The 11,974-nt window shown below is 47.6% G+C and overlaps 1 protein-coding gene across 2 annotated transcripts; it reads right to left on the bottom strand.

The window, feature by feature from the left end:
* Positions 1-924: 924 nt before the first annotated feature.
* On the bottom strand, positions 925-6,526 carry LOC119275071 (mitochondrial-processing peptidase subunit alpha-like). 2 transcript variants are annotated; one of them, XM_037555850.1, is made up of 13 exons: positions 6,382-6,526; positions 5,264-5,509; positions 4,873-5,169; positions 4,614-4,781; positions 4,354-4,521; positions 4,177-4,257; positions 4,028-4,094; positions 3,627-3,721; positions 3,259-3,331; positions 3,104-3,174; positions 2,989-3,038; positions 1,385-1,497; positions 925-1,314 (listed from the first exon to the last, which is right to left on the bottom strand). In XM_037555850.1, the coding sequence occupies exons 1-13, from the start codon at positions 6,415-6,417 to the stop codon at positions 1,262-1,264; spliced, it is 1,518 nt and encodes a 505-aa protein (XP_037411747.1). In that variant the 5' UTR covers positions 6,418-6,526; the 3' UTR covers positions 925-1,261. The 2 variants fall into 2 exon arrangements, with proteins under 2 accessions (XP_037411747.1, XP_037411748.1); XM_037555851.1 differs by having other exon boundaries at positions 5,264-5,506.
* Positions 6,527-11,974: the final 5,448 nt, after the last annotated feature.

The raw sequence follows: 11,974 nt of genomic DNA, 5'->3' as shown, positions 1-11,974 counted from the left end.
TCGACCGATCACTCCTGGCGAACCCTACTGGTGCGAATACAACAATGTCCTTGGCTATCGGTCGGTGATACCCTGCTGTGGCTATCAGTCGACCGATCAGAACGTCCACCACAGAAAGCAGAGAGCGTTCCCTCAAAAAAAAAAAAAGCAGAGAGCGGGAGTACGGACCCCGCGTCCGGAAACCACGATGCGGCCGTTGGTTGGTGTCGCGGAAAACCGCTGGCGCTTCCGATACTTGTGCGGCCACCGAGGAGTCAAAGCCAATGTGCTGCCGCTGCCGACCGCCGCCCCATTTCTCGGGCCAGCGGAGGAGGCGGCAGCGACGGGCGTCTCGTTCGGTTTTTTCTTCTTCTTCCCACGTTGTTTCCGCGTCAACCAACCAAACCAACCTGCAACCGCCACGAGCCTACCCCGGGGATAGACCGGGGGCATTCCAATTCCACGAGGGCATCTGCGCTGATACGCCAGAGGAGTCAAGGATGGGAGGCCCCCGTCTTTGTTTGCGTCGACGCACACCCTCTCCGGTATTACGAGGAACTCGAGCTTCCCTGCGTAAGCGAGAAGCCCGGCTCCCGCCCACTCTCTAACAAATTTATCTCGAAACCACACATATGCACCAGCTGCTCCTAGAAGCTGAGTGGTTTCTTTCGTGCGCTTGATTTCCCTTTAAAAAATCAAGAAAACCAAGCAAGGTAAAACAAGACAAAAAGAACATAATGAGTTACCAGTCAAAACTCAGGACGGAGACAAAACCCCTGTTGAGTAAAAAAGAAAGCAAAGCGAGTTCAAAATTTCACCGTCATATTGAATCTTTATTCATTTCCTTGCGATCTTTATTCATTTCCAATCTTTATTCATTTCCTTGCGATCTTTATTCATTTCCTTGCGCCAACACTAGTTTCAACGACCACGTGACACATGTGGTAAGCAATCCAAACAATTCAAAAACACTAGTTTCAACGACTTTAACCAAAAAAAGTGGAGGAACTTTTTGTACACCCTTCCGGACTGCCACCAGAAGAGGGCCACCCATGCATGATTTCACTGAATTTACAGGAACATATCTCATGAGAACAACATCACACCACCCAACTCAGGTGGAAGCACGTTTTGCGAGGAAAAAAATAAGATCCCAAAGTTGTCCCACAGTAGAGGAGTTAATGACCAAAATTGTATCCATCTTATTTTCCTTGTGAAAAATGTGACCATAGATGATCTTGGGAGAAAAAAATATGAACAGTTAATTTGTTCAGAAGCCTCCTCATTTCGAGCTGAACTTGCCACGCACTGTCTCGTAGGCTGGTACATTGATAACTGCACAACACAGGGGGCTGAATTAGAAACAGTGCATTCATACACATTACGTTATAGATGACTCGCTCACCGTTTCCATGAGATGCCATTGTCAATGGTGACGAGATGATCTTCTCAGCAACACTTGATACATCTGCCAGTGTTATACCATCAACAGCCTTAAGAAGCTGCTCCACGGGTTTCCTGTAAGGTTTTACATGGCAAACAAACATTACACAGATTCCAGGGATACAGACATAAGATACCATATGTGGAACTCTTTTTCTTATCACCAGCTTGTACATATAAATTACATGCATTTGCATGACCAAGGTTCTTCATTGGTTATGCATGTTAGTTTACTTGCTTGCAAAAATGGGATGTAACTTGCGAGTCCATGGTATTGTAAGAGCACATATTAAGCAAGCGGTAGCTTGTCCATTATGTTGTTACAAGGCATTACACACTTCAAGATACAGATAAGCACCCAAAAAAATTTCAAGAATATTGTGGTGGCAAAGAGATGTTCCTAACTCACTAAGTCACTATAGATCATGTGAACATCAACTATATTTTGTTTCCATTTGCTAACTGTACTTACAATTTCTGCTAGTGTGGTAGAGTTGGCTAAATAAGCCATGCAAGAAACATGTTTTCCTCTAGATATCACTTGTCATACCGATAGAAAACACAAGTAGGCATCATCTTCCAGAGAAACAGTAACCCAATTACCAGCAGCCAACAATGATATCTAAAGATAGAGGGCTCCCTGGTAACTAATATGATTACAATATGTGCAACAAATTAAAATGGCATTGTGATCAACGATTACGAGTCGAACGACTAGTCTAGACTAGTCGCTCGACTAGTCTATGAGTCGCAAAGTGGCTGTCGACTCGGTTTCTCGTGTAGACTACAAATATGAGTCGAGCCAGTCATCGACTAGTCGACGACTAGTCTGGACTAGTCGACATGTTCGAGTCGAACAACTCAAAAAACTGGGGGAGTATAAATACGATGGCTCATCCCGCGTGAGACGAGACCTAATCCTTTCTTTCCTCTCCTCCTCTTTCTTCTTGGCTTGCTGCTGGTGTTGCTCTGCCTCGTTGCTGGAGGACTGCTCGTGCTGCTCTGCTTGCTGTTGGTGCTGCTCTGCTTGCTGCTGCTGCTCTGCTTGCTGTTGGTGCTGCTCTGCTTGCTGCTGCTTGGTGGTGCTGCCCTGCTTGCTGCTGGTTGCTGGTGCTGCTAGACTGAGTGTGTTTCAATTTCCAGGTCCTGAGGTTTGAGCTACAATGTCTACAACACCGGAGATTGTATTGTATACTGTACTTGTATACTTATATAGTGTAATACTACATACTACTACTAGGTATTATTAGTTATGTACTGTAAGTTCAGTGCTACAGTACCATGTCGACTAGTCTCGCACTAGTCTAGACTAGTCTAGACTAGTCTATGAGTCTTAACCTTGGAACGACTCGTCGACTCTTCGACTCGTAAACGTTGATTGTGATCATCAAGCCATTAATTATTCTATCAACCAACTAAAATTGTAATGTAGACATCACCATCCCCGAGCCTATAAATTCTACAATGTGTCGAGTGCAGAATGTGTTTTTCTCAACCTTGCAAGGAATAGAACCATAGGCACGAGCAAAAACATTAAGGTTCAGCAGAAATGTTTAAATACTGCACCTTTCACCAAATGCCAATGCTTGGCGCCCCATGTCTTCAGTTGTTGATGCCTGAGAGTTTAATTGTTAGTGGAGCATCGGTCATGATTACAAAAATTTCACGTGTGTACGCATACCTTTGATTCCAGGTTCTTCAAGATAACTGATTTTGCAGATGCTTTAGCACGGTCCAGTTGGGTTTGGTCAACTGCAAAAAATGGGATGAAGTTTCAGGCAATTAAATGAACCGTAAACAACTTAATGACTGATGAACATAGGACAGTTAAGGTACCTTGACCAGGAGTAGCAAGGGAAGTGAGTTCTCTGGCTGCCAAGTCAATAACTTTAGGAACAAATGCTGCTTCCTGATTATGAAATGATATCTTCGTCAGTCATCAGTCATCAGAGTACAATAGCTTAACTATGAAATATTATGTTTTTGTGTATTACTATAACAGCTCATCCAATCTAGTGATAATATATGTGAGTTGCACGATTTAAGTTCTTACCCAGAAAAAGAAAAGCCAAGTTATATATTTTCAAGTATTCACATCCAAGGCATGTACAGTAATAGTACTACTAAAAAAACCATACAAATAAAAAAAACATAAAAGGAGATCATTTTCAAGTATTCCTATGCAAATCATAAATGATACTTACAGTCGATGCATGAATTCCAAAAATGCCAGTGTTAGTGTGAACATTTTTGAAAGCGGAGATCGATTTGATTTGGTCAAATTCATTTACGAGGGGATCTGCACAAAGTATACCACAGTTCAGGCACTAATATGAGTACCAATGCAAATACAAAATAGTTTCTTGTGCTGCGAGAATCTGAATAATCAAATTAAAGCATGTGGTCATGACACTGCATTATTAGTTACGACAAGCCTGAAATGGTTGCCATAAAGATGGAATTTACTAAAAGTTGGACCACTTTTTTCACAATTTACAGTTTATAGAATAGCCAGCTCAAGAGCAAATGATACTTAAACTAACAATCAGCTAGATAACTGAATAATGTCCTTTTGGCAATATAATTTTCATCAGCGTGTGCTTACTTAGGCGTGAATGCAAGCCTTTTCCAGGTCTTCCCCAGGTAAACACGCCACCACCACCCAGAAGTGCCTGTAAAAGATAAAATAGCTCTTGTTGAATTAAACCAGAATGCTGTAGCAACATCAATAGAAGTGTTCTATTCAATACGAACCTGAAGAACAGATGCAGTAGCAAATTCTTTTTCTTTCAGCCATCCACCTGGGAGCTCAAATGCCAAAGCAAGATCTGTGTTCTATTTTTTGAGAAGAAACCAAAGTAAGAACAAATGTATGTCATGAAAGATATCACATAAATGACTTGATGAGTGGCTAGAAATCATAAAGCCTACCGATGAATCTGCTGCCCGTCTATATTCTCCACCAACATAGACAGATTTTGGCTTTCCTGTTCCAGTTGCAGTGGGAATGTCAGACAGGAGTGGTTCAGCAATTGATACAAGTTCATCATGGTCCACACCAGACGCAGCTAGAACAATTCGCGGGGAAGTGTAGTTCAACTGACATACATGCAACAGAAATATAGATAGCATGTTAACAAGAATACCCACACGACTATAGTACTAACAGAATTTTAGGGCATGAATCTCACAGCAAGAAATTCTTCCAGAACATCTGTATTTAATCTGCTAACTGAAGCCTCTGAGGCAATCAATGGGTTTGCCAAGGCACCAGAATAGCCACTGGAATGAAGAGCATCCAAAAGGAAAGCTTCCGGATTACTTGAAGCTTCTGCAAGCTCTGCCTTTAGTTTCATTATCTACAAAGTCAATAAGTTTGCATTCAGCAAAGAACATATTCCACTAATCTATAGTACAGAAGCGAAAGGGCATAATATTAAGCTGAAATACCTCTTCCTTGACTTCCCAATCAAGTAAAGCAGGATTTCTCACACAATCAACTAGCACTTCCACCATTTCAGGCATGTAAGTCTTAAGGGCTCCATAGCTGTAGCTCATGAGCTCACGGTTGGCTGATGCTTTCGCACTGCCACCTATTGCACCAATTTCACGAACAACACGCAACTGGCTCCTGTTTCTAGTGGTTGTGAAGGCCAACTTCTTTAATAACTGAGTGGCACCCAGTGTCTCAGGTGTTTCATATACAGACCCACAGTTAACATAAACTCCAACAGAACATGCTGATCCCTGGATAAAAAATACATAACATTGGTATCACTAACTGACCACCATGAGGAACATGCATGAAATAACTAAATTATAAAAAGTAAGGAACACATACTGGAGATGTTTCAGAGGCAATTTTTACACCATTTGAAAGTGTTGTGATTTTTGTCTTGCCAGGCTCCACATGATCAGCCAGTGGAGGAGGAATAGTGACTCCTGGGAGTGCGAAATCTGGAGGGGGTAGTGCATTTGAACGTGCACCTGTCAGCCAGCCCAAGAAGCCGCCCGATGACCTCTGTGCAATACTTGTGCTAGCAGACCTAACCGCGATATTCAACAGTTGGGTATCCGCCCCATGCTGCTGCAAGTGGTAAACAATTGATATTATGATTATGCAGCTAAAGCTGATCTAAAATGTGAACAGCTTCAATTAAAAGCCCAACAAATCAAGCTGTCTCAATGATGAAATATTCTGCCTCCGCACAAGGTATATCTGCATCCAAGGTTATGGCTCTACCTAAGGCTAAAACGATCATCGGTCAGTAAGCCCAACAATACTTACACTGACAAAAAAACCAAGCACATGCTACAGGCAAATATATCATGACCGTTCAAACTTCAAAGTAATATGAAAATGATGAAATGAAACAAATTGCATAAAGGGAATTTAACAAGCTGTTCCGAATCATACATTTGACTAGGCGCATCATGAAACATAACAAGAACTAATGTAACAGAACGCAACTAGAATGGTACTGGATCCAAAGCATGCATTTGCAAACGACAAAGCACAAAACAAAGCAATATCATCAAGGCCATGAATCATCCAATTCCACTCAGCCATATCGGAACTAACTCATCCACCAATAATAAACCAACTAACATGCAAAAGATGACCCTTTCCCTGATATTTACACGAACCTATGCAACAAAACAAACTCGCCACACACTCATCTTCGCACCGCAAATCGATGCTTTCCCAATTCGATATACCAGGGCAAACATTCAGACAGCGATTCCTACTTGCAGCGCCCAGAATGACTCCACTACACGCTCACGCATCAAATCCGCGTGACCAAACGTGGATGCTAGTCTGGTACCAATCGCGACGCGACTCGTGAGCTGCGTCCGTTCGGATCGGACGCATCGTGGCGTGATGGGTGCTACGGAGCCACTAGATCTAGCGAATCGGAGGGGAGGGGAGGTTAGGGTTTCGGGCGGGGGACGGCTGACCTTGAGGGCGCCGAGGCCGGAGGCGGCTCGGTACATGATGGAGGACGCCTGTGAAGATCTGTCGACGGGGACGTCGCCGGCGGCGCGGCGGGAGCGGCGGAGGGGGAGATGGGGACGGAGACCGTGAGACAAGTGGAAGGCGACAATTCGTGAGAGACTGGTTGCGCATATAGAAGTGGGTGACATCGGGGGCAGTTCGTTAACGGGCCGGGCCTGGCGGGCTATTCAGTGGATATTGAGCCCACTGAATATCTAGTACTTTAGTATTTTGGGCCGAGATATCAGAAAATATTGTTGGGCGGGGCCGGCTCGAAGCTTTGGGCTTATCTGGTCCGATCATGTAGCGCATCAGTCCTAAAAAAAATGTAGCTCATCAAAATCTTCTAAAAAAAATGTAGCGCATCAAAAAAAAATCCAAGCACTGCGCTTCGCAAATGGATGCATCAGTACGGAGGTAGAGCCTCACGTGCGATGCAAGGAACGTCAAGACCGAATCCAGTCTAGGGTTTACTTTGGAAGTTGAATGTCCCAGTAAAAAAAAAAAAAAAATTGGGTGGCGTCTGCTACATGATCTGATCCTAGTCCGAGTTGTTCTTGGCAACCATCATATTGGGACTAATGGAATTTGCCCGTTTATGTAAGCAAGGACCCAAGGACATTGTTCACCTTTTATTCAATTGTGTTCAAGCAAGGGAGGTCTCGTTGAAGTTGGGTCTGAGTGAGTTTATTGCTGATGCTAGTACGGTTGACAGACTGGGTCAGTTGTAGTTGAACATATTTTAAGATCTGTTGGATAATGAGCAACTATCATTTCCTGAGGGCCAAAGGCCATTACATACATATGTGTGTCAAAGTGCGGAAAACCCCTTATACAACGGGGATATACCGAAAAGGGACTATACACATCTAACACCCCCCCTCAAACTCATGGTGGATCAACAACACTGAGTTTGGAGAGGAAAAAGGTATGCTGCGCTCGAGTCTGTGCCTTCATGAAGAAGTCAGCCAACTGTAACTCCGAGGGCACATAGTGAAGGGCGAGAGTCTGATCCTGCACAGCAGCACGCACAAAGTAGGCATCCACACCGATGTGCTTGGTGAGCTCATGCTTCACCGGGTCACGCGCAATACTGATAGCACCAGTACTGTCTGATAGTAAGGGAGTCGAGGTAGTAGCCATCACACCAAAATCCTCAAGTAACCATCGCAACCAGATCACCTCAGCCGTCAACATAGCCATGGCTCGCAACTCAACCTCTGTACTCAAGCGAGACACTGCAGTCTGTTTCTTTGTCTTCTAGGCAATCAGAGAGCCACCAAGAAAGACACAGTAAGCAGACAACGAGCGTCGATCAGAGGGATCACTAGCCCAGGTAGCATCAGAGTAAGCCTGGAGCTCAAGAGAACTGGAGCGAGGAAAGAAAAGGCGCTGAGAGATCGTGCCACGAAGATATCGTAGAACACGGAGGAGGTGACTATAGTGGACAGAGGTGGGGGCTGAAACAAACTGACTCAGGATGTGAACGGGATAGGAGATGTCAGGACGTGTAACAGCAAGATAGACAAGGCTACCGACGAGGTGACGATAGCGACTGGGATTAGGAAGAGGGTCACCATCAGAGGCACGAAGCTGAACATTGAGCTCCATAGGAGTCACAACAGTGCGATCATCACTGAGAGCAGCTCGAGCAAGAAGATCCTGAATGTATTTCTCTTGAGAGATGTAGAAGCCATCAGAGGTGGAGGAGATCTCAATCCCAAGAAAATAGCGAAGAGGACCAAGATCAGTCATAAGGAACTGCTCGTGAAGGCGGGCCTTAACAAAGGCGATGTAATCAGTGTCGTCACCAGTGATGATCATGTCATCAACATAGAGAAGGAGAAGAGTCCGACCACGAGGAGACGTGTGAATAAACAGCGCGGGATCATGGTCACTGGGCAAGAAACCAGCCGCGGTCACCACAGATGCGAAGCGCTCAAACCAGGCGCGAGGGCCTGTTTGAGACCATATAGAGAGCGGCGAAGTCTACAGACCATACCATCAGGAGCATAGTACCTTTGTGGTGGCTGCATATAAACCTCCTCACGCAACTCGCCATTGAGAAAAGCGTTCTAAACATCAAGTTGAGAGATAGACCACTGACGAACAGAAGCCACAGCAAGAAGAGTGCGGACAGTGGCCATGTGGGCCACAGGAGCGAAAGTCTCATCATAATCGCGCCCCTGCTCCTGCTGAAAACCACGGGCCACAAGACGAGCTTTGTAGCGCTCAAGAGAACCATCGGAGCGAGTCTTAAGCTTGTAGACCCACTTGTAGGTGATGGGACGGACACCGGAAGGAAGGGGAACGAGATCCCATGTGCCAGAGCGCTCAAGGGCAGCAAGCTCCTCGGCCATCGCAAGCTGACATTCAGGCTGAGTCATGGTAGTGCGATAGGAAGTGGGCTCAGGCAAGACAGAGAGACCGTACCGATCAAGGGAGTAGCGATCAGGCGGAGGGCGAGGCCGAGCACGGAGGTTATGAACCGGAGGGGGTGTGAGGGGAGGTGCACCCGAGGTGGAAGGCTCGTCAGAGGCAATATCCTCAGTACGAGAACGTCGAGTATAGTGGAGAGGAAACGATGAGAGAGGGCGACGGACTGGAGAGGAGGAGGAGGAGGGAGAAGACGGGGTCGGAGGTGAATGAGAAGGAAGGAGAGATGCCGGAGGAGGAGGTGACACATGAGGCACATAGCAGGGTGTATCGGGGAGAAGAAGGAAAGAAAGGTCGTCCACAGAGAAGCTCGAGGAAGAAGAACGTGGGTAGTAAGAGCGAGACTCGTCAAAAGTCACATCACGCGAGATGCGCAAGCGACGACCCACTGGATCCCAACACCGATAGCCCTTGTGCTCATCACTGTAGCCAAGGAAAACACACTCGACCGACTGAGCAGTCAGTTTGGTGCGTTCGCGGGGGGCAAGAAGAACATAGCAGACGCATCCAAACATACAAAGAGCTGAGTAGTCAGGAGAGCAACTGATGAGACACTCCATAGGAATGCCACCCTGTAGAGCAGTCGATGGCTGAATGTTGATGAGATAGGTGGATGCGGAAACAGCCTCAGCCCAAAAATGGGGTGGAAGGGAAGCAACAATCATCAGCGCACGAGCCGTCTCAAGCAAATGACGATGCTTTCGCTCGGCAACACCATTCTGAGCATGAGCACCCGGACAGGAGAACTGGGCAAGAGTACCCTATTCCACGAGAAAACCACGCAACAGCTGATAGATATACTCTCCAGCGGAGTCAGCACGAAAAGTACAAATGGGCGTGGCAAACTGGGTGTGAACCATGGCAGCAAAACGTTTGTATATAGGGAGAACCTCGCTACGAGATTTCATAAAGTAGAGCCAAGTGTAGCGAGAGAAATCATCAATAAACAAAACATAGTAGCGATGACCACCTTTCGAATCAAAGGGAGCAAGACCCCAGACATCAGAATGAACTAAGTCAAAAGGACGCTGAGATACAGACTCACTAGTAGGATAAGGTAACTGAGTCTATTTGCCAAGTCTGCAGCCATTACAATGTAAGGAGACATCTCCAGATATAGACCCTAAGAGGCCCTGACGAACTAAGGAAGACAAGTGAGAGCCACAGATGTGACCAAGGCGATGATGACACTGCTGGAAGGATGCAGACGAAGAGGCGGCAAGAGCATGAGAGCTGGCATCAGTGGTGGCAGCGGAAGGAACACAGCCAGTCAACCTCCCAAAGGCCCTATGACTCACGGCGCCGGGGGCCAGCACCAACCCAAACCTTGGTGCGACGATCCTGAATGGAGCAAGAGTCGGTATCAAGAATGACACGACAACCAAAATCAGTAAGTTGGGCAGCGGAAAAAAGATTCATGGTAAGGCGAGGAACATGTAAAACACCCGAAATAGAAAAAGATGGAGTGGAAAGAATACCACGACTAGCAACAGGAAGAGATGTGCCATCGGCAGTAAGAACATTGACAGGCGAATCAAGAGGTCGGAGAGAAGACAACACGGAAGAAACAGAAGACATGTGAAAAGAGGCTCCAGAATCAAGAACCCACGAAGATGTACCTGACTGTGTAGATGCCTGTGATGGTGAGGAGGCGGATGCGGTCACAGCAGCAGCAGAGCCAGTCGACGAGGAGCCTGAGGAAGCAAGGAGACGCTTGAGGCAAACAATGTCCTGGTCAGTGAGTGACGGAGTCGAGGAAGACACAGGAGGCCCGCTGGAGGAGGAGCGCCTCTGGTCTTGCTTCTTTTGGCGACAATCAGACTCTGGGTGACCTTGCCGGGAGCAGTAACCACAGACGGTGTCACGGCATGACGTGCCCTTCTCAGCATAAGGAGGACGGCTCACCCCCCCTGGAGGAGTAGGCAGGAGCGGCGGAGCAGTGAGGCGAGCAGACGACACAGGAGCCCGGGCAGCCAATACTGACGGAACCAGAAGCAACCCAGCTGAGCGAAGGTGTGTCTCCTCAGCACGGAGCTCGGCAAGCACCTCCGAGATAGGGACACGACCACGAGCAAGCAAGTGAGCACGTCTGGGCTCAAACTCAGAGCGGAGACGAGATAAGAACTCGTGAACCCACTGAAACTCCAAATTGGACAGTGTAGTCTGACAGCAACGGCAAGTACCAAAGAGAGTCGGGTTGACGCCAGATGGCAGAGCACTGGGAATAGAACTCATCAACAGAGGAATCACCTTGCTGAAGAGCATGCTCCTAACGCACCACAGAGAGGTATAAAGCATCGCCAGAGGGCTGATAGCGCTGACAAAGATAGGACCACATCGCTGCAACAGTGCCAAGGGCCATGAACTTCGAAGCAAACTGAGGGAGGATGCTGGCAGTGAGAACAGCAGCAGCTCGAGCATCATCATTGCACCACTGAGTGTAAGCAGACAGATCATCCCGGTAGATTGAAAGGGCATCAGAATAAGCGGATACCTGCTGATCATAGGCATCAACTGCAGCAGCATCAAGGGCCTTGGCTGCATCCCGATCAGCCCGAGAAGCATCCGGAGCAAGTACCGGTGGTACCGGTGGAACATGAGCCACCGGAGCAACAGGGCAGGGCGGATAGGGTACCTCGCGAGAGAGAACACCCCACAGGAGGAGCCCGCGCATATGGATACGCATGAATCCCACAAACTCAGCATAATTCGTGCCATCGAAGATTACCGAGCACCGAGGGACACCCACATAGCCAGACGAAGACATGCTGATTCTCTCTCTCTCTCTCTCTCTCTCTCTCTCTCTCTCTCTCTTTTGGAACTCAGGAGGCCCGAACGGAATCTGGACTGGGGAGGCCCGAACCGCTCACGAGGAGGAAGTCAACAAGCGGGGGGGTCGGGAGCGACGCAAACCTCGCGAGGTAGAGTACAGCGGGTCCGAGATGCGTGGCCCGTCCGCGGGCAGGCGAGGGAAGCCGGACCAGCGGCTCGAATCAGCCAGCGGCCGCTCGCGCTCGCGCCCTGCGCGTAGGGAAGCAGCTGCTTCCGTAGCGGGAGTAGCAGCAGGCGCCCCGGGCGAAGCCGCCAAGCGGAGCAGAGAAGAGGCAAGGGGCGGCCCGG

Source organism: Triticum dicoccoides, chromosome 3B, assembly GCF_002162155.2.
Source record: "Triticum dicoccoides isolate Atlit2015 ecotype Zavitan chromosome 3B, WEW_v2.0, whole genome shotgun sequence".
In the NCBI taxonomy this organism is placed as follows: Eukaryota; Viridiplantae; Streptophyta; class Magnoliopsida; order Poales; family Poaceae; genus Triticum; species Triticum dicoccoides.
This window is presented reverse-complemented; position numbering and strand designations above follow the sequence as displayed.

Coding starts and splice junctions, on each gene's coding strand:
- LOC119275071 (XM_037555850.1), bottom strand. CDS start 6,417: ATGTACCGAGCCGCCTCCGGCCTCGGCGCCCTCAAG. Junction 5,510..6,381: donor CCGGCCTCGGCGCCCTCAAG/GTCAGCCGTCCC, acceptor TACCACTTGCAG/CAGCATGGGGCGGATACCCA. Junction 3,722..4,027: donor AGGCTTGCATTCACGCCTAA/GTAAGCACACGC, acceptor TACTTTGTGCAG/ATCCCCTCGTAAATGAATTT.